Source organism: Microcebus murinus, chromosome 7, assembly GCF_040939455.1.
Source record: "Microcebus murinus isolate Inina chromosome 7, M.murinus_Inina_mat1.0, whole genome shotgun sequence".
Classification (NCBI taxonomy): Eukaryota; Metazoa; Chordata; class Mammalia; order Primates; family Cheirogaleidae; genus Microcebus; species Microcebus murinus.
The window spans coordinates 98,157,973-98,181,535 of record NC_134110.1 but is presented as its reverse complement, the minus strand read 5'-3'; the positions used below and the strand labels follow the sequence as shown (position 1 = coordinate 98,181,535).

General features: G+C 36.3%; 1 protein-coding gene across 5 annotated transcripts in view; it reads left to right on the top strand.

Moving 5' to 3' along the window:
* Positions 1-23,563, top strand: part of ATP6V1H (ATPase H+ transporting V1 subunit H) — a 119,985-nt gene that overhangs the window by 31,891 nt on the left and 64,531 nt on the right. For all 5 annotated transcript variants that reach the window (XM_076005298.1, XM_012751765.3, XM_076005297.1 and 2 more), the window contains 2 exons: positions 3,571-3,668; positions 8,817-9,009. In XM_076005298.1, the coding sequence (XP_075861413.1) occupies positions 3,571-3,668; positions 8,817-9,009 (291 nt within the window). The remainder of the gene's footprint in view (positions 1-3,570; positions 3,669-8,816; positions 9,010-23,563) is intronic.

Sequence of the window (23,563 nt, the reverse complement as noted above, 5' to 3'; positions counted from 1 at the left end):
CCTGGTGTAGGCTGAGCTGCCTTTGATAACCAACAGCTACAGAAGCCAAAATATGTGATATTGAGTACTCGAAGGATAAAAGTACTGGTTAATTTTCAACAGTGCTCCTTCATTTGACATTATAATTTACAACAATGAACATTAATGCAGGAATGGCTTGGTTGAGGAGGAGTTTAAAATTAGAACCCCTCTTCTCATTAGCCCCAATAGCCTGACCCAGGGTAACTGTTGAACCATATCTATTAGGACATCGTTCATTTGGAATTAGTGTAAGATGTGAAGTTCATTTGCACTTCTTTTATTGGTTTATTCGTTCAAGAAATATTTATTGACTGCTTCATAGGTTCAATGCATGGTGCTATAAATGTAATGTTGAATAAGATGAGCATGATTCCTGCCATCAGAGGGCTACATTGTATCTGGGGAGGACAGAATAATTGCTTGAACAAAATAATTGCTCTGATTATTTTAGTAAGCTTGTGGCACTGGCCCATAGGGGAGTAGCACAGAGTCTTTTGGGAGGGTACAAGAGAAGGTCTCATCTAGGGGCTCCCATTTGCTCAGCCAGTCCTGGGGAAGAGTAAGCGGTGAGAGGATGAACCTATAGGAAGGAGGTCTAGGGGAAGAAGGGGATGCAGACTCCGGGAGCTATGGCTCTTGGATGGGAAGGAGGCCTGCTGCTGTCTCTCCTAGGTGAGACAGGTAGGAATGACTGGAAATACAGGTTAGTTATGGGGGTGAGATGTTGATAGCTGAGTGAATCTCTAATGCATGGTCCTTGTTTTTCTCTTGCCTGCTAAAAGTGAGGGAAGTGAGCACGACAGGAAGAGAGTGGTGACTGAGTGAGAGTGACTCTATGGAATGTCAGAGAGAGACCAAAATGCTGATGGCTGCATGGATGTGCTGCATGGTTCTCCAGCAGTATTGAATTGCCATTGTGTAGGATTAGAGATGGTGACTGGTTGGATTGATCCAAGGCTGATTATTTTCTTTGAAAAAAATCATTAATTTTATATAGGAGACTCATAAGATGATTTAAATGAAAGATAAGAAATTGGTGCATTTTATTTTGTTTAATTGAAGGCAATGTTCATTCATTTCCTAGTGCTGTCTCACTCTGTACATTGAAAGTCATCCCTTGAATGGTATGGCAGCTGCCTGATAGTGTACATTAGGAGAGAGTATTGTCAGCTTTAGGACTTGCACCTTTTATATTCTCTTTTTTGTTTGTTTGTTTTTTGTTTTTTTGAGTCAGAGTCTCACTCTGTTGCCCAGGCTAGAGTGCTGTGGTATCAGCCTAGCTCACAGCAACCTCAAACTCCTGGGCTCAAGCACTCATCTTGCCTCAGCCTCCCTGGTAGCTGGGACAATAGGCATGCGCCACCATGCCTGGCTAATTTTTTCTATTTTTAGTTGTTTGGCTAATTTCTTTCTATTTTTAGTAGAGATGGAGTCTCAGTCTTGCTCAGGCTGATCTCGAACTCCTGAGCTCAAACAATCCACCCCCCTCAGCCTCCCAGAGTGCTAGGATTACAGGCGTGAGCCACCACACCCGGCCTTATATGCTCTTTTGTAATGTGATACTGAAACTATAAATGATGAAGAATCCATACTTGCAGTATGTTACATATTTCAACATAGCATGGTGAATGGGCACAGAAAAGAAAGACCTATACGGAACCAAGAAATTTTTGCGATGAGAGGAAATGGTGATAAATGGAATAGAAGAGAATGCTCTAGGTTGACTTTTTGTTTATTTATGTCTAGAAACCTTACTCAAGTTATCTTTCTAAACAAGAAAGATGGGATTCCTCTTCAGAAAAAGTTTCTAACTGCTAACTTTACTGGAAAAATACATATTTTTTCCATTATGGAAGATTATTTTAGAGCTGAAAATGCATTATTTCTTTGTCAGTTTTGCTAATGTTTTGAGTTTTCAGGCAAATTATATTACTGGATATATTGTATATTTGTGGAAATGCATTAACTACTTTCTCCTTAGAACCTAACATAACCTTTTCTTGATAACGTTTGACTATTCCACCAAGTGTACTTATATTATTGTATTTTTGTGAATGAGTGCCTGGAATTTCTTTGAAATGTTAGGTTTTTATGAATGTAATTTAAATTATAACAGTTTAATAGCATCATGTACATTAGGTTTTGTGAATTTATATAACACCCATGATTCTTTCCTTGAAAAATACTTTTTTTTATTAGCATGTTCTTTGTGAAGGCTAACATCTGAAATTTCTTTCTCTCTCCCCCATTCTTAAAGATATAAGGCTCATTGTAAAATTTAGGAAAGATCCTACATCAGGTATTCCTGCTAGCTTTGGTAAAATGAAGGGGTTTGTAACTTCTGGGAGTATTATTCCTATTTTAAGTTTCAGATTTACGGTACAGTTTCTATAGGACAGTGATATAGAACTGACAGTTTTAAAAATCATAAGCAGTCTTTTTCAAGTGTTTAATTAGACTTTTTACATGCCATATAGATTTTTTAAAAAGTTTCCATTTATTGAGTTCCTATAATATGTCTATCTGTGTGCTAAATGAATTATTTCCCTTAAATCTAACAATACCCCTTCAGGATGCTTGGCAGTGTTGTCCTTATTAAGGACAAAGAAACTAAGTACCATGTTTCCCCAAAAATAAGACCTACCCATAAAATAAGCCCTAGCAGGATTTCTAAGCATTTGCCCAATATAAGCCCTACCCGGAAAATAAGACCTAGTGATGGGCGTGGCTACACAGCGCATCTGCACAACCCATGCATTTCGTCCCGGAGCGGTAAAGAAGACAAGCAGCCCTTCTCATCTGCCCCATGAAAGCTCTGTTGCTCCACATGAGAGATTGGGGCCAATGGTTCTAAAGGAAATAGAGCCACAAGAAATTCAGGACGGAATTCAGGATTTGGGAGAGTTATGATGTTCCAGAAGAAGATGACTTAACTGTATTTGAATAAATGTAGATTGTTGTACCATACTTAAAAAAAAAAACACATCCCCTGAAAATAAGCCCTAGGGTGTCTTCTCGAGGAAAAATAAATATAAGACCCTGTTTTATTTTCGGGGAAACACGGTATTGGAAAAATTCAATAACTTGCCCAAGATCATTTGAATATAGGCCTGTCTCAAAGTATACACTCTTCTTTATGTTGATTTTATTGTTGTTCTTTCATATTTCTATAATTATGTAGAACAGTATTTTCTCTATATACTGTTTCTATTCAGGGGTGTATGAAACATTATAAGCATTATAAGATAATTGCTTATTTATCAAACTATCAAAGATACAATTATTTTATTCCTGATTTCTCTAAATATGTGTGTTAAATAATTTTGAATTGTGTACATTTAATTTGGGAGACAAAATCATCTTCATTTCTAAGAGGTAGAGAAAAAAGCAAACAGGATCAACTTTTGAAAAGATATTAGGGAATTTTGGATACTCTGATGCTAACAAACTGTGGCAAAAAATGAGACTTTTCATTTAGAAATTTGTGTGCATGATCTCATGACCTTAAAAGCTTTCCAGTTTTAAAACTGTACACTTCTTCTCACATAGAGTTCTCAGTACGTGCAATGTGTTGCTGGGTGTCTGCAGCTGATGCTCCGGGTCAATGAGTACCGCTTTGCCTGGGTGGAAGCAGATGGGGTAAACTGGTGAGTGCCCTTTACTTCTAATGTGGAATAGCATTTAAAAGCATCTTTCCTTGATGTTTTCAAAGAAATAAATACATTTAATCATCTAAAAGAAGGATTTTATTTTTTCATGTCTGTTTAACAATGGATTTATGCTAACCTTTTTTAGAAGTCAGTAACTATCTAACTGAATGTTTCCCCTTCCCTTGCTTGGTCTGTGCTTTTATAAGACATTAAGATTTCCGCAAAACCTGATGCTTGGCAGAACAAATTCCAAGTACTCAGAATATAAAAAAAAATTATGAAAGTATTTTTGTAGGAAATGGAGGCAAAAATCAACAAGAAAAGGTCTTACCCAAAAAGAGTGAGTAAAAACTTCCTTTCTAATGCCATATAATTTAGCCAATTCTTTATGGGGTTCTAATTTGTAGGTACAGAAACTTTGAGGAGTTGCCTACTCGGGCTTAAGAAACTTATACCAACAATCAAAAAAAAAAAGCCTTAAAACAATGGAAGTTCTGTTTTACCACCAGAAAGCCAATTTATTTATTCATAATGAGCAATGTAACTGTTCTTAAGCCAAATACACTTTTCAGTTAGTGAGGGCATTGTTTCTCTGTTAGAAAATCCATACAGGTTACCAACAGTGGGTTGCTTAATGAATGATGATTTAGAGCAAGCATCAGACTCCATCAGACTCCTGCGCTGCATCTCAGTATAGGGATATACTTGGGAAAGGGACCCAAGTTGTCTAGATCTCCTCAGTCAATATTTGTGTGCTGTTACTTAGAGTAGGTTCTGCAAAGGCTATGAATTGGATTTGAATTGTCACAATCACTCAATATTTATCGATCCAGTAAGTTAGTAATTATTTTTATATTGATCTATATAATTTCAATCTATTCATGTTTATTTAACCCTCAATATGGCAGAAAAAATAACTGTCACAATTTGCCATCTGGGTCTAATAGACCATTTAAAAATAGATTTTTAGTCATTTTGTGAAAAATTAACAGAAGTAGGAATAAAGAAAGAGTGAAAAACAGCTATTAGAAATTTTAATAAGAATTTGAACATAGCAGACCTTTTTGTAACAAGAATATTTTGATGCACAAATATCATAAAAGATGAAAGAAAATCATCATATGTCCTATTGCAGAATGGTCTAGGTTCTTGTTGCAAACCATTGTCCGGAAGTTTTTCATGTTGAGTGGTTGACTGGGTGAGAATACCATGTTTTTTTTTTTGTCCAAAGTATATTGCTCCATAATCAGTTCTTGAGTTTGAGAAAATTAATTTAAGACATAGTCATCTAAAGACTCACAGTTTAAGATTTCACTTATATGACCAATTTCACCATTATTGTTAGAAAACAGAATCTTAATCTGTCTCTTTGCTTTCATCTTCTGATTAACCTAATAATTGTGAAGTGCTTTCCTCTGTTAGTTGCCATTATAGGTGGAAAATAAAAAATTGTGAATTCTCAGCTGGGTTCACACTGTGTAAGGAGATTCATTAGAAAGACCCACGGGCTTAGCATATAGTTGTACTCACAGCTAAGATTTATTACAGAGATGTAGCTAGGATACACAGCTGGGCCACAGGGACAAAGACACAGGCTGTGTCTAGAGGAATCCATGTGCAGGATTCCTCATGCTCTTTCTTTCCCATGGGGGGTCATACACAGTGCATCTTCCCCCAGTGTCGAAAATGCAGCAACATTTGTGTGTAGTTTTTGTCCAGGAAACCCATCAGAGACTCAGCTCCCAAGGTTTTTATTGGAGATTAGTCACCTAGAATACACCTAGAATACGCCTAGAATACACCAAAATTCCAGACTCCTGAAGGAAAGTAGGCATCTTAATCTATTTCAGCTGCTATACTAAAATACTATAACCTGGGTGTCTTATAAACAACATAAATTTATTTCTTACAGTTCTGGAGTGTGGAAAGTCCAAGACCAGGGAACTGGGAGTAATTGCCTCCACAAATTAATACCATTTATGAACATTTATACTCCCAGATTTTGAAGTATTTTTAAAGTATCAAGTAGTATATAATTTAAATATGAGATTTTTATTAATAAAAAGCACATCGAACATTACATTGTTGGGTGACGTTGCATGATGAGGTAGGAGGTATTCATAGGTGTGTACAGCAGTAGCTTACTGAGAGTGACATGCCAGCTAGTAAACCAGCTATTTGTCTCCCTACAGTAGTTTGATTAAAAAAAAACAAACAAAAAACAAAACCTTGATTAGAAAACAAAACAGAAAATAATGAGTTTGGCCTCATGAACCTTAGCCTTCCTCCTAATCTTGGCTTTGACAATTATACTTATTGAGCTCTCTGCATAATATGGGAATACAAAGAAAGATTTATGGCCTCTTCCTTGAAGATGTTTATAATTTAATCAGAAATACCTAACAAAGTTAGCTTTAGGATTCTATAGCATCATTTAGTAATTTTTTCAGTGATTTTAAAAGCAACACCAGCTCAGTGATTTGCTATTTTTTCATGCAGCAGTCACATTTGACTTACCTTTGTGATGAGAGGGACAGCAGAGATCTCAATGGTGGTGAATGCTCACTCATCTGCAGGTCTCTTCCTCAGAGTTTCCTTTCCCTTTCTGTACTAGACTGTAAGGTATATGAGATCCTAGACAGTATCTATTTTTGCCTACCATTATATCCCGCATGTCTTGCACTGTATCTGCTATGTAGGTGCTCCATAAATATTTGTTAAATCACTGTATTTAGGTTTATTGTGGCCTTGTGTCCCCTTAGCATACTTGTCTTCATGTCCTATTGTATTCGGAGTTCTTAATCCCTAAGTGAATCCCTTCCTTATTCTGGTAAAGAGGAGTTTTATTTTTCTTCATTACGATGTTGCTTGTGGTTGATATTTGGGTATAGAAGACTTATCTTTTCAATAGAATCATGGGTATTGTATATAAATTTTAAACTTGCCTGAACTTCTCTGTGGTGTTCATCGTCACTGATAGCTCCCTCCTTTGAAACCTCTATACTTCAGTTTTAGCAACAGCGTAGTGTCTCTGAGCTCCCCTTAACCACTCTGGTTATTTAAAAAGTTTTTATTTTAATAGAGATAATTTGATATGAAGAATTATTAACTAGGTATAAATTTGCTAATTTATTTTGCTCTGAAAACAAACAAAAAAGTGACTTTTAAGTGTCAGAGAGGTAGCAAGTGCAGATACCACCCATAAAGCTGTGTGCTGGTGGGAGCAAAGGTAAGAGATTGGAATAGTGATTTAGTGAAAACTTGCATTCTTGGAGGAGGTGCTGAGTGAAGCTGAAATTTAAACCTTTGAAGAGGTTTTGCTCATCTGATGTTGGTGTCTCTGAACTCTGAGAAAGAGCCTTGTGGGTCTGGGACCAGGCCCCTTGAGTTGGCTAGTGCTGGTGTCTCTGAGGATGTGTGATGAGGCTGCTTCTGCTAGCACTGGAAAAACTGGATTTGTTGCTGCCATGGAAAAGAACTGCTGCTGCCAGGGCGAAGGAGTCTTTCTGGGGTGATGCTCACAGGAACAGGAGTCAACGGGGGAAAGTCCGTTCTTCCTCCATCCTTGCAGTCAGCCTCTAGCTCCTGCTCTTGGCACAGCCTAACAGGGAGCCAGCTGGGAAACAGAAATGTGGTCTCCAGGGTCTCTGCCACAGCATCAGAAAGCAAAGCATAGAAGGCTTAGTTAATAATTAGATCAGAGCAAAGGAAACCAGGTACTAGGTATTTATAGTATTAAATTACATGATTTTACAGCAGTTTATATACTGACATCAATATTAAATAAAAGCAAGTTTTTCATAACAACCAATAATAGAGGAGACAAGGGAGAAACCATCCATGAAACAATTAAGGACAATTTTGCAAATTTAGAACTATATACAAATCACAGAAATGGAGAAATGACACAGATACAAGCCTTCTGCTAAGTAAATACAATTTTAGATTGTAAAATTAGATTTAAAATTTTAAAAATTTTTATTAATAGAGCAGTTTTTGTTTTATTAAAAAAATTGAAAATGCACAGAATTCCCATATATATCTTCCTTCCCCTTAGGGTTGCCCTTATCACTAACATCTTGCATTAGTGTGGCACATTTGTTCTAATTCATGAACTAATATTGATAGACTTTTGTTAATAGCTTCATGGTTTACATTAGGGTTCACGCTTTGTGTTGTACATTTTATGCATTTGGAGCTCCCTTTAACCTTTCTCTGGTCGTTTTTTAATGATCTTATTTGATGATTTCTGTCTTTCACTGTTTGAGTGTAGGCATTCCCCAGGGATAGTTCCATAGCCCTCTTCCTCTATTATGTATATTATCTCCCTTGGTACAACCTCTTTTATGTTCATGTTTGTAGCTTTTCTAGTTTCTTTTTTTTTTTGGCAGAGTCTTGCTCTGTCTCCTGGGCTGTAGTGCAGTGGTGCAATCATAGCTCACTGCAGCCTCCAACTCCTGGGCTCAACCAATCCTCTCACCTCAGCCTCTCGAATAGCTGTGTACATGCCAGGTGTGTGTATGCCAACATACCTGGCTAATTTTTCTTATTTTTTGTAGAGATAGGGTCTCTATGTTACTCAGGCTGTTTTCCTAGTTTCTTTATCACTAAAGTAAGATATCAAACTAGAAGCATCTGAGTTTTTTCCTGACCCCCAAATTTAGTGATTGGCCGTGTCAAATTTGAACTCATCTCATCACAGGTTTCCCCACTCTCAACCCCTTTTTTCTGTGAGCTTCCTGTGTATTTTAAAGCTATCATTGATCCTCTTCATTGCCCAGACTCAAAATCTCGGTATAACATTTGGCTCTATTCCTGTAACTGTTTAGATTCCTCTAACCATTCCTCTAACCATTTCCTCTGCCATATTGCAAGTCTTTGTTCCCTTTCTCATTGCTTCTATGCAGCAAGGGCTCCTGATTCCTGAGGGCTTGTGACTTTTGGAGAGAGGAGTAAGTGGAGTTGTGCTGGAAATGGCCCTCTGTGAGTAGCAATCTAGCTGCTTGTTATTGTTGGCAGAAAAGAAACTGAAGACATAATTCAGAGAGGCTTGTTCCATTAGCACAAAAAGCTAATAATTGCTTATTTCTTCTTTCTCGTTGTGCTGTCATATTAAATGTTTTCTAAATGTTTTCTCTTTTTCAGCATAATGGGAGTTTTGAGTAACAAATGTGGCTTTCAACTCCAATATCAAATGATTTTTTCTATATGGCTCCTGGCATTCAGTCCTCAAATGTGTGAACATCTGCGGCGCTATAATATCATTCCTGTTCTGTCTGATATCCTTCAAGAATCCGTCAAAGAGAAAGTAACAAGAATCATTCTTGCAGCATTTCATGTAAGTGTTTTCTGTTGAGAGTGTCTATTTGTGTCTGTGTCTGTGAGGCATTTTTCACTGTGCAGTATACTTGAGTTTTTAGCAGGTGGGAAAAAGTTACTTATTTTCCATGGTTGTAAAACTGTAGAGTCTTAGTGAACATAGAGTAAATATCACTAATTTGTATTTATGGCAGGGGACAGTGGGACAGGTGGGAGGAAACCCTCTAAGTGAAGGAAATGTGTGAGTTATAGAATGCTCATACGGAAATACAGTTGCATTACGTTTAGATAGAGGAAGTCTCTTTTTGCTGCTGAGCATTCCAAGAGACTGTTATTGCAGTTTTCTCTTTCATGTTTTAGTATGGAGTTGTGTTTCAGATTCTGGATCTACTGACTAGCAGTATGTTTCTGGAGCAACTTTTTAAACAGTTAAATTATCCTATTAGGATATTGGAGTTTTGTCTGTTATCTAAGTCAACTTCCTCCTTTGAACAGATGAGGAGGTTGAGGACAAAATAGGACCTGAGCTAGAATCTGAATCCTAAGTTGCCAGGCAGTTATAAGACAGAAATCAAATATTTTAATTGGTTACCCAGAGCCAATGTGTTTGCTATCAAAATTTTCTATTGATAATTTTGTTGGTTGCTTTAGGATTTATTTTATTTTATTTTTATTTATTTTTATTATTTCAGCATATTATGGGGGTACAAATGTTAAAGTTACATATATTGCCCATGTCCCCCCCCCACTCGCTTTAGGATTTAAATGGGCTTCTGGGGGGTGGCTTGGTTGAAGTAATATCTCTTAACAGTGCTACTCGAGAGTAATAATGGGGGGCATGTCTCATGTAGCGCTTACTCTGTTCTAAGGGCTTTCCATTTAACTCATTGAATGCTCACCAGAGCCCTATAACCTAGCAGCTGTTGTTATTGTTAGTATCTAGGTGTTGTTAGTGTTGGTCTGTACTTTACAAATGGGGATACTGAGGTAGAAAGGTCACTTTGCTGGTAGATGGAAGACATGCAAATCCAGGATGTTGGCTTCAGAATCTGTACTTTTAACCATTACTTGTTCTCAAGCTTTCTTTAAATGAACAACAAGAAGTCAAAAATAGAAAGGAGTGCAGATGTATTATAAAAATTTAAATAGATATCACATTTGCCAGATATATTCACTAACATCTTTCAGATGTTTCCAAGCACATAAAGATAAATGTATAAATAAGTGTATGATTTTTTGTATTTAAAAACAAAAATGGCATCACATTATAAATTCTGTTCTATAACATTTTAACAATATATGATGAATATGTTTTCATTGATATATATATATATATATATATATGTATATGTATAGGTGTTCAGTATTCTTTTAAATGGCCATGTTCCACTGTTGGTATAAAGTAGTTTATTTAATCAGTGCGCTCGCTATTAATGGGCATGTGGGGTGTTTCTAGTTTCTTTTACATATGTTTGCCCACTTTGATGAATATTTCTTTTGGATATAGTTCTAGAGAGTCAAAGGAATATGCCTCTTATACTTTTGATAGATAATGTCAAATCACCTTTCAAAAATGTGCAAATTTACATTTCTGTCAACTGTATATTGAGAGTACATATTTTTCTTCTCTTTCACTAGCATTTCATATTATTTTTTAATTTTAATTTTATTGTTTTTAAAAGATAAAATAGGTGATTTATATTGTGATCATTATAAATATATATATTTTGAATAATAGACTTTAATGATCTATTAATTTTTACAAAATCTTAGGTGAAAAATGAAATTATTGTTTTATTTTTTAATTAAGAGCATATTTTATTTTATGTATTTGTGATTTTTTTTTTTTTTTTTTGAGACAGAGTCTCACTGTGTTGGCCCATCTAGAGTGTCATGGCATCATCCTAGCTCATAGCAACCTCAAACTCCTAGGCTCAAACAATCCTTGTGCCTCAGCCTGGAATTATAGGCTGGGATTACAGGCATGCACCACGTTGGCCGGCTAATTTTTTCTGTTTTTGGTAGAGACGGGATCTTACTCTTGCTCAGGCTGGTCTTGAATTCCTGAGCTCAAATGATCCACCTGCTTCGGCCTCTCAGAGTGCTAGGATTACGGGTGTGAGCCACGGAGCCCAGACTGTTTATTTTGAAACAGTCTCGCACTGTCATTCCAGCTAGAGTGCAATGGTGTCATCATAGCTCACTGTAACCTCAAACTCCTGGGCTCAAGTGATTTTCCTGCCTCAGCCTTCCTAGTAGCTGGGACTACAGGGATGCACCACCACACCCAGTTAATTTTTTCTGTTTTTTAGTAGAGATGGAGGTCTCAATCTTGCTCAGGTTGGTCTCCAACCCTGAAGCTCAAGCAATCCTCCTGCCTTGGCCTCTCAGACTGCTAGGATTACAGGTGTGAGCCATTGCCCCCAGCCAAAATCATTGTTTTAAATTTGCATGCTGTTAATGAATGAGGCTGAGCATCTTTTAATATTTTTATTCATCATTTATATTCTCTCTATAAATTGCTTATTCATAGGATTTGTCACCTTTTAAATTTTAAAATTTAATGTGGAGGCACTCTTTTCTAGATGTCTGTAGTTAATAACAACAACTAATGTTTATTGAGAGCTTATTCTGTGTCAGGCACACTTCTAATTATTTTAAATGTATTACACATTTAATCATCCCAAGAATGCCATTCAATGGCCATCAGGCCACTAGAGGTTAAATAATTTACCAAAATAGCTAGTAATTGGCAGAGCAGCGATTTAAACTCAAATAGTGTGACTCACTTTTAACCATTATGCTAACCAGTTGTTGATGCTGCGAATAATAATTGTTATAATTTATTGAGTGATTTTCATGTATTGCTTTATTTAATCTTCATAATTACCCAATAGGTTCTGTTACTATTTATATTTTCTAGATGAGGAAACCAAGACTTGGAAATTAATCCTTAGTGAGTGATAGGATTGGAATTTCAGTGAGATCAGTCAGGTTCTTAACTGACTTAACTACTTAAGTCAGTTAACTCCTCTGCCATCTCCTTTTTTCTTGTCTTGGTGTATTAATATTTTCTCAGGAACCCTAAGACTGACATTAAAAGGGGAGAAAACTGTGAAAAGGCAAACCAAAGCTAACATGAGAGGGGAGGATTCCTTTGCCTAAAATACCAGCTGGAAGTGTTAAACCCAAGTGTCTTTCCTGGCTTGCGTGGGTGACTGAAGGTGTGGAGAAGCAAGGAGAGTGTGGAAAGTGAAATCAATGCATGGCCTGCTGGATATGAAAAATGCTGACCAGGTGTTGGTCTGGGCATTAGATTTTTTTTTTTTTTTTTGAGACAGAGTCTCGCTTTGTTGCTCAGGCTAGAGTGAGTGCCGTGGCGTTAGCCTAGCTCACAGCAACCTCAAACTCCTGGGCTCAAGCAATCCTCCTGCCTCAGCCTCCCGAGTAGCTGGGACTACAGGCATGCGCCACCATACTCAGCTAATTTTTTGTACATATTTTTAGTTGGCCAATTAATTTCTTTCTATTTATAGTAGAGGCGGGGGTCTCGCTCTTGCTCAGGCTGGTTTCGAACTCCTGAACTCCAGCAATCTGCCCGCCTCGGCCTCCCAGAGAGCTAGGATTACAGGCGTGAGCCACCGCGCCCGGCCTTGGGCATTAGATTTGCTTTTTTTTTTTTGAGACAGAGTCTCACTCTGTTGCCTGGGCCAGAGTGCCGTGGCGTCAGCCTAGCTCACCGCAACCTCAAACTCCTGGGCCCAAAGTGATCCTTCTGGCTCAGCCTCCTGAGTAGCTGGGACTACAGGCATGTGCCACTATGCCCAGCTAATTTTTTCTATATATTTTTAGTTGGCCAATTAATTTCTTTCTTTTTTTTTTTCTTTCTTTTTTTTTTTTTTAGTAGAGACGGTCTCGCTCTGGCTCAGGTTGGTCTCGAACTCCTGAGCTCAAACAGTCCTCCTGCCTCGGCCTCCCAGAGTGCTAGATTTGCTTTTGATTATCTTTCTTTATAAAAAGTAACCTCTTTTTTACATAAAAATTGTTCTGTGGCCCTTAAAGAAGTTTACTGTTAAGAAACAGGCAAATGTGGTCCCTCCTTGTACCTCTCCTACACCATGGTGGCTCTGCCATTGGTGTTTCCAGCACTTTGTATATATGAGTTGTTGCGGTAAATTTCAGTCTAGTCCAGATAAAGTAATAATCGGTTTTTAAATTAGAATAGATTGTATCAATGAAGTTTTACTCTAAAATATTTTAGTAGCTAAACTGCATGTATTTTTCTAAGTGTTTCATTGTCCATATTCTTATTTATTTAGTAAAGATGAAATATTCCAGAAATAGGGTCTTTTGCCAGTCTCTTCTAATTCACAAAAAAGTTTTGAGTCCATTATATATGCCAGGTCCTTTGCTAATCATTAGAGAACACAGATAACCAAGGTACAGCTGGACGTCGAAAATCTGTGGTTTAGTGAAGACAGACTGCAAACAAGCAATGTCAGTATGATGCAGTGATAAGTGATGCAAAAGAGGCAAAGTAGTATAAAAGAGGTAGATGGTGAAGGGGGTTTTAAGAAAGTTTCAGAGAAGAGAGGGCTCAAAGGGCTTTGTGTGTGTGTGTGTGAGAGAGATCTGATCTTTATTTTTTGTTTTATTTGTTTTGTTTGTATTGTATATATTCATGGAGTACAAGTACATGAAGGGCCTTTTGAAGGTTGAATAGTTATTTTGGAATTACAAAGATAGAAATTGATAAATGTTAACAAGTAAAGAAAGAGCCTTCTAGAATCATCAGTAATTTGTTCTTGTAGGATTTATTACTCCCCGTGCCCCAAGTGGATACTGAGAGAGTAAATGGAACACATAAATCTGGCCCTTGAACATACAATCCTGCTATCTGTGGCTGTTTCCTTTCTGAAGGCACAGACTTGCTTCTTAAATGGAGCTTTTGCTTCTACTATTCTGGGCATTGGACTGGTGGGGCCAACACTAATATTTCAGATAACGAATAAGGTTAGTTGTCTGACCTTAACTTATATTCACTCTCAAAGACATCGCACATGAAAGGATATACCTTCAAATAAGCTTCTTTTTCAATTCTACTTTTGCTACTGTTTTGTGTACTTTGCATACTCTGAGGGAACATGGAGTAAGAAGTGATTCTTCTTTTAAATTTATTCACTCTAGCCAAATACTTATGGCATCTTTTCAACTCAATATATTTATTCTCCGAAAGATTAAAGCTCCTTCTGTTCTGTTTGTCTTTGTTTTGAGTTTCTCCATTGTCTTTCCTCCTTTCTGTGCTCTATAGTCATAGGAGTCTTTATTTTGCTAAAATCTTCTGGACTAAATAAGCATCTACCATTTTAAGAAAATGGAGCTAGTTTGATAATATGGAGCTAGTTTGGTAATATGGTCTTATAAAAGATATGGTAGAGAAATATTAAGAAAAAAAATTCAAATTATCTGTAGTCTCACTCCCAGATATGGAGCCCTCTTGATGTTTCCAGCAATTTATAATCTCTCTTCCCTTACTACACAAGGCTTTAACTCTGGATGAATTGCAGTGGGTGCTGAAAAGCCGGGGTTTCTGCATTCTCTCTTCACAATTGGGGTGAATCATGCTTGGCATTAATTACCAAAAAGGGTATGTGCACTTGTGGTGCTTGCACGGCATGTGCAGCGGAGGTCAGACTTGCCGGGCTCTTGCGCTGGCCTCCGGGTCTTTGGCAAGTTGCTTAGCCTCTCTGTGTGCTTCAACTTTTTCCATATGTCCAGTGAAAGCCATGTCTGGTACTGGTATTTTAATTGATTTCTTTATTGACTGAGTTAAATTCTTTTATAAACTTATGGATGCTTTGTTTTGTTCTCATATTTAAAACTATGATGATAATATTCTATGATGAATTATCCATTTACTTGAAGCTTCTATTATGTTGGGAATCAGTGTCCGTCAAAGTCTCCTATATCTAGTTTTCATAATTATGTTAAGACTACTAATATATTAGAAGTTTATTACAATAACCCACTTAAAAATCATATCACAGAAAGTGTGACTACAGGGAGGGAGTTCCTATTTTCTGTTAGTGCATGGTCTTTTTTCTAAATTGGAAGCTATTCATAAACTTGATATTGAAAGCTCTTTTCCGAAAATAAGATATTTTATAATTGCTAAACTGTTAGGAAGATAGTCACCCTTGATGCAATGTCTTTGGAGTTAGATTATTCTATGAAAATGAGTTATTACTGTTTTTATTTTGTTTGTACAACTTTTACTTTTGGGCAAAAGAAAGGTCAACAATTTCCTAAGTAATTAACAAGGAAGTCAGTAGTACGATTTTTCAGTGTATATTATATTTACCTGTCCTTTTTTGCATGTTACATATTTTTTGAAATTAAAATATCTATTTTTCAAAATGTGGATGATTGTAAAATTTACCATAAAATTTGTTATAAGCTTTTGTTAATAAAACAGCTTGTTTATTTTGTTAATAAAACAGCTTGTTTATTTAAGATAAAAGAGATGTGGGAAAGAGCTATAATAGAAGTCAGGGTCTTATTTTAGCTGTTCCATTGTTTCAAAAAATATATCTTTTCATTGTGTCTTTTCCCCTCAATTTTGAGAAACTACATTAGTTTTTAATGTATTATTTAGATAATATTTTAAGTGCTATGAGTTTCTGGGAAAATGTATAGTAATGAGTTGAGATTTACATAAGCTGCTGTATTCATTATACGGTAGCTGTTCTGTTTGAGCTTCCCGAGAGAGATACCTGAAATCAGGTATCTCTTAATATTGTAATGTCAAGGAAAAGAAGTATTAGTTGATATTAGTCGAATCCTACCTTTAAGTTCTTGCTTCCTCTTTTCTCTTCCTCTCTCGCTACTTCCCTATTCCTCTCTATCCTTCCCTTTATTCCTCTTATAGATTATTTATTCACCTTGGCTGTTTATTGAAGACCACATATGTACAAGGCAATGTGTTAGTTACTGATGGTGTGCAAAGTTAAATAAGACAAAATACCTTTTCTCAGGGCCTTTGAAATTTTGTTTAAATCTTTGTCTTTGATTTGCTATGAAATAAAAAGAAGACATAAAAAAATCTTCGTCTTGATGGAGTGACTTGGTGAAGTCACCATGTTTACATTATACGAAGCTCAAAAAGTCACAAGAAGTGTAGAGTGTAGAGCTGGACTGAAATCCTTAGTTTTTATTTTGACCTGATTTGGGAACTCTCTGGATTAATTATTTACTTTTATGGAAATGTGTGAAATAGAGTAGTGAACTCTTTGCTAATTTTCCTTTCAGTGTGGTGCAGTAGAAAGACTAGAGTATCTGGAGTGGATAGACCTAGGTGTGAATTCTTGCACTTGACTGTTCAATGTTAAGAGAGTGGCTTGAACTCCCAGAGCTAGATTCTTCATTGATGTGAGGTGATAGGTAATATTTAACTCACTTTAAGACTGGAAGAGGATTCAATGAAATAACAAAGTGCCTGACAATAATAAATATATAATATGTTCTTATTTACCTGCTTTTTTCTCCATAAGATCATACTATAATAGCAGTTTGCTTCTTTAATCTCCTATCTCTGTAAGTTGGTTTCTTGCTAAATTAATTGAGTCCAGGCAAAGATCCAGTGCTATTTTGTTTGATTTAAAAAAGGAAGCATGAATATGTTACTAATATTTAGCAAGATTTAAAAATATTGTTTAAGCTGTAGTTTTAATTTTTTACCCATAACATGTGGAATTTATTATAATTATTTCTGGGCTTCTGTTGTCTAATTTTGGCTCTAAATTAATTTTAAATAGACCCTGTCCACTGGCAGAAATATTAGTTTTTTTTACTCTCCTGTGCTAAATTTGGGATAATGAAATCATTATGTGAATATGCTGAGAGCTGAATGTCAGAAGAACATTTTTACACATCCACAGTTTTAATATACACAATGGAGCTAAAATTGAGCCATTGGTGAGTACCTAGTAAAGCCATTTGATTTAGACCATCAAACAGGTGGGAGAATAAAAGGGTGATTTAAAAAAAATCATTCTCAAATTCCTGTAACATTTAAAAAAGATATCATGGTTATTTGAAGATGGTCTGGTTATGTATTTTTCCCACATCTTGAAACTCACAAGGAAAGTTTTTTTTTTTTTTTTTGGCTGAAGACTTTAGAAAGCTTGCTGAGCTCCTGTGAGCTGAACAAATCTAGCAGCTGCTAATTATTATTATTTTCTCCCCATTTGGCTGGATGAATTTTATTTTTGAAAATGTCAATCTCACTTATTCATAGAAGGTGCTGAACTCCAGGTCTCTGCAAATATTACTGCTTTTGGTTAAATTGATTTGTCAATCTTCAGTTCCTAAAATAAATTAGAATGTTTTGGGGCTGTGACTGAGAAAGACATTGGAGATCATCTTTGTCATCTACAGTTTTATGTCTGTTGTGTGTTTGATTTCTCTTTTTGGCTCTTCATAGTCAAGAGCCTATGTTATATGATAGATAATAAGGTAAATTGTATTTTTACAACTGTGTGATTTTCATCAGAAAAGCCTAAGAAGAATTACCACCAAATTGAGTTCTTCTTTTCATTAAATATATTAATCATAATGTTTAAGTCACATCTATACACATATACTCACGCAGACATAGACATACACATACATACATCTTCCTATGCAGGCAGTTCATAGTTGTAACCCTTTTGAAGAGGCTAGCTCTAGTCTGAGTGTATGGAGGCTGTTTTGCCCACTGTTTGACATGGAAGTATTTCCATGAAGAAATTTTATTCTCAAGTCTATCCCTTTTTCTCTATTTTAGGAATTCTGCCTTGACCTCTTTGATTAACCTCTATCTTGCTTATTAGATAGCAGGTTTGGGTGAAGTCTAGCAAGACTGAGGCTTTTAAACATTTTTTTATTTCAGGATATTACAGGGGGTACAAATGTTTAGGTTACATATATTGCCTTTGTCCCACCTGAGTCAGAACTTCCAGCGTGGCCATCCCCCAAACAGTGTGCACCGCACCCATTAGGTATAAATATACCCATTCCTCCTTCACCCTCCTATCTGCCCGAAACTCAATGAATGTTATTACTATATGTACACTTAAGTGTTGATCATTTAATACCAATTTGATGGTGCGTACATGTGGAGCTTGTTTTTCCATTCTTGGGATACTTAGTAGAATGGGTTCTAGCTCTATCCATGATAAGACAAGAGGTGCTACATTATCATTGGTTTTCGTGGCTGAGTAGAACTCCATGGTATACATATACCACATTTTATTAATCTCATGTATTGATGGGCATTTTTAATTTCAAAGTGAGTCCTTGGCCGGGCGCGGTGGCTCACGCCTGTAATCCTAGCACTCTGGGAGGCCGAGGCGGGCGGATTGCTCGAGGTTGGGAGTTCGAAACCATCCTGAGCGAGACCCCGTCTCTACTAAAAATAGAAAGAAATTAATTGACCAACTAAAAATATATATACAAAAAAATAGCCGGGCATGGTGGCACATGCCTGTAGTCCCAGCTACTTGGGAGGCTGAGGCAGGAGGATCGTTTGAGCCCAGGAGTTTGAGGTTGCTGTGAGCTAGGCTGACGCCATGGCACTCACTCTAGCCTGGGCAACAAAAGTGAGACTCTGTCTCAAAAAAAAAAAAAATAAAATAAAATAAAAAAAAAAAAAAAAAAAAAAAAAAAAGTGAGTCCTTTTAATACAGCACTTTTTAAAGTCTGGTCCGAGTTATCAATGCAGTACAGTGAACTGTTTTTTAGCAGCCTGCAATGGATAAGTACAGAAAGTGAAAGTGAGCATTTAGAGCCAAATGCTATTTCTACTGGATTGGCCACTTTTGATTTTGAGGTGAAGATATCATTTAGTTTTAGAGAAAGAATAATGTATTCAAAGAATATGTTGCTGCCAGATTATGTATGTTTCTGGCAAATTCAGTTTCTTAAAGTACTTTTTATAGCCCATTCCTTTTTTTCATTCTTTATAATAAAATAGAGCAATGAAATGAGAACATGTTTTTAAGGAAGAATAGATAAAGCTTAATGATTAGTTTGCCAGAATTGACGAAACAGGGAGAATCAAAGATGACCAAGCTTTGCAGTGCCATTATCTTGGACAATTGGAAGGAAAGTTGGTTTTAGAAGAATACCATAGAGCCACCTTATATATCAATTATATTGAATATGTTGAGGTTATGGTTGAAGCCATTAGTTATAATATCTGAAATATGGAATTTAATTCACCAGGCAACAAATATATAGTGAAATTAACACACACACACAAAATATGAACAAGGCCAGGCATGGTGGTTCATGCCTGTAATCCTAGCACTCTGGGAGGCTGAGGTCGGTGGATTGTTTGAGCTCAGGAGTTCAAGACCAGCCTGAGCAAGAGGGAGATCCCATCTCTACTAAAATAATAGAAAGAAATTAGCTGGACAACTAAAAGTATACAGAAAAAATTAGCCAGGCATGGTGGCACATGCCTGTAGTTCCAGCTACTCGAGAAGCTGAGGCAGGAGGATCACCTGAGCCCAGGATTTTGAGGTTGCTGTGAGCTAGGCTGATGCCATGGCAATCCTACCCCAGGTAACAGAGTAAGAATCTGTCTCAAAAAAAAAAATGAACAAAAGGATATGAGTGGGTAATAGGAAAAGTAACTGGAAAAGATAACAGAAAATTTAGTAGGAAGACAAGTACAATCTCACAGAAGGAAAGGAAGAATGGAAGAGTTTCATAAAGGTGGAGGTTATCAGATTTAGGCCTTCCCATATTTTAAGGACTCAGAAAAGAATTTGAGTGGAAAGACATAATAGGTGTTCTGAAAGAGAATAGTTCGTAAGAGTAGTCATAGCCAGAACTGGAGGTTAAGGAAAGAATTAAAAATAATCCGTGATATCTAGTATGGTTCTACTGAGTAGGATTTCATAGTTTAGTAAAGGAGACAAGGATATAAAAATATTAATGTCAGCCTGGTGTGGTGGCTCACACTTATAACCCCAGCGCTTTGGGACGCCAAGGCGGTGGGGCGGTGGGGAGGATCACTTGAGGACAGACGTTTCAGACCAGTCTGTGCAACATGGCAAAACCTCATCTCTATAAAAAAATGAAAAGAAAAAATAAAAAGAATTAATGTCATATATCATGATGATTTCTTCTTTGACCTATGGATTATGCAGAAGTGCATTGTTAAATTTCAAAATAGAAATTAGAAGCTTACTAGTCTTTGGTACAGGACTCACTGGCTGTGAAACCTTGCCCGCAGCCGGCACTCATAGTCTGCACGATAGTTTGTGCTGTGCATTGACTACAAGTCCATTTTGCTCTTGTGTGATGAGGCGAGATTTAAAGCACTGAAAGCTTGTTTTACTTTACAGGCAGCTTTACTTGTAATGTAAATCAGAATAGGTAACATATACATACATGTTTTTATTACGTTATTTTTAAATGTTCATAATTTTATTTTGATAAATGAAAAGTTAGAGAACTCATATTACGGCTGTTGGCTAAAGTCGACACTCGGCCGTGCGTGTTCATCTGTGTCTATCGACTATAGTCAACACTCATACTGAAGTGGTTAATTGAATTCCATTAAACTTAGAGAACATATTCTGTAAGATTTCAATCCTTTGAAATTTGAGGCTTGTTTTATGGTTCCTCTTACAATCTATCATAGGGAATGTACTAAGTGTAAACTTTAAGAGAATGCATATTTTGTAGGTGGAGTAGTGTTCTATAAATATTATTTAGGTCAGGGTGGTTGATAGTGTTATTCAGATCTTCTGTGCAATGATTTTTTGTTGTTGTTGTTTAGTGGTTCTATCAATTGATGAGAGAGAGAACTGTTAAAATCTCTAGCTATTATTGTAGATGTGTCTGTTTCTCCCTTCAGTTTTGTCAGTTTTTGCATCATGAATTTTGAAGCTTTTTTATTAAAACATTGAGGCTGGGTGCGGTGATTCATGCCTGTAATCCTAGCACTCTGGGAGGCAGAGGCGGGTGGATTGCTCGAGGTCAGGAGTTAGAAAGCAGCCTGAGCAAGAGCGGGACCCCATCTCCACTATAAATGGAAAGAAATTAATTGGCCAACTAATATATATGGAAAAAATTAGCTGGGCATGGTGGCGCATGCCTGTAGTCCCAGCTACTTGGGAGGCTGAGGCAGCAGGATTGTTTGAGCCCAGGAGTTTGAGGTTGCTGTGAGCTAGGCTGAGACCATGGCACTTACTCTAGCCTGGGCAACAAAGCGAGACTCTGTCTCAAAAAAAAAAAAAAAATTATGAATGTTACATTTTCTGATGAATTAGCCTTCGTATCATTGTGAAATGTCTTTATCACTAGTAATGCTCATTTTCTTGATTTCTACTTTATTTGAAATTAATATGACACACCAGCTTTCTTATGGTTTGCATGGTATATCTTTTTCTATCTTTTTAGTGTCAGCCTATCTGTGTTGTTATATTTAAAGTTTGTCTATTAATTATTGGTCTGGTTGGATTTACCATTCTACTGTTTTCTGTTTGCTCATCTGTTTTTTGTTCTTCTGCCTTTCATTTTTGCCTTCTCTTGGGTTAATTGAATTCTTTAGAAATTTTCATTTTTCTTCAGAGGTAATCAGTGTGTTAAAAAAATTTCATTTTACTTAACATAATAACCTCCTGTTCTATCCATGTTGCTAAAAATGATAGGATTTTATTCTTTTTTATGGCTGAATGATTTTTGGTTATCAGAGGACAGGAAGGATAGAGGGGAGGAAGGGGATGAAGTGAGGCGGATGGATTAATGGGTATAGAAACACAATTACATAGAAGAAACAAAGACCTAGTGTTCGACAATTCAGTAAGGTGACTATCGTGAACAATAACCTGTTATAGATTTCAAAATAGCTAGAAAAGAATAATTCGAATGTTGCCAGTGTAAATATAAATGTTTAAGGTGATGGATATCACGGTTATCCTGATTTGATCATTACATATTATATGAATCTGTCAAAATATCACATGTACCCTGATAATATACAACTTTTATGTATTACACTTAAAGTTCATATTATACTATTTTATGAAAATGTAAGAACTTGCAATCTTTTATGCTATAGTTGTCGTATCTACATATGTTATAAATGCTATAATTGCAGTGTTTTTGCTCTTAACAGTCTTATGTATGTTATGGAAGTTAAAAGGGAAATACAGTTGTTTATATTTGTCCAACTATATAGTATATCTGCATCTCATCCTTCCTTCCTACAGATCTAGTTTTCTACATGATAGTATCATTTTCCTTCAGCTGTAGAATTTCCTTTAGCCTAGGGATCAGCAAACTACAGTAGCCAATGGGCCAAATGTGACCCGCCACCTATTTTTATAAATAAAGTGTTATTAGAATACTCATTTGCTTTGCTTATTCATTTATGTGTTTTCTGTGGATGCTTTTACACTATAACAGCAGTAGTGTGTAGTTGTGACAGACTACAAAGCCTAAAATATTTAGTCTTTGGCCTTTTACAGTAAAAGTTTGCCAACTCCTGCTTTAGCATACATCTGCTGGTGATTATCTCAGTTTCATTATATAAAAATGATTTTATTTTACTTTTATTCTTGAAGGATATTTTTGCCAAATGCAAATTCTGGGTTCATAGTTCTTTTTTTCTCTCAGCACTTTAAAGATATCATTCCACTGTCTTATGACTTCCCTCCATTGTTTCTGATGAAAAGTCAGCCTTCCTTTGTATTTTTGTTTCCCTGTACATCATGTGTTGTCTTTCTCTAGCTGCCATCAAAATTTCCTTGTTATATAAATATTTGGTTTTCTGAAGATCGAATGTGGTATATCTGGGTATATTTTATTTTATTCTTTCTGGTGTTTACTGCACTTACAGATTTGTAGATTTATGTCTTTTACTAAACTTAGAAAAATTTTGTTCATTATGTGTTCAGATGTTTTTTTCTGCACCTTTTTACTCCTCCTTGCCTTCTGGGCAATTACACTTGTTAGACCTTTTGATTATTACACTGTAAGTTACTGAGCCTTTGTTCACTTTGTGGAGGAGTAGGAATAGGGAGTATCTTTTTGTATGTGCTTGTGAAATTGAATAATTTCTGTTTATCTGTCTTCATTGAATCCTGTGTCATCTCCAATCTGCTTTTGAGCACATTAGCAAATTTTAAAATTCAAAATTATAGAATTTCCATTTGGAAATTTATAGTGTCTATTTCTCTGCTGAACTTTCCCTTTTGTTCCTTTTTCCTTCCTTTTTTCTTTCATTACTAGCATATGTTCTTTAGGCATATTTATAATGTTTACTTTAAATCTTTTTCTGCTAATCCCAGCATCTAATTCATCTCAGGGTTGATCTTCCTTGATTGACTTTTTTCTTGAGTGTTGTCACATTTTCCTGTTTTGTCGTATGTCTACTAATTTGTGAATGTGTCCTGAATGTTGTAAATCAATGGTCTCCAACCTTTTTGGTACCAGGGTCTGGTTTCCTGAAATAAAAATTTCCACGGACTGGAGTGGGGAGGTGGGAGAGCTGCTGTAAATAGAGATGAAGCTTTGCT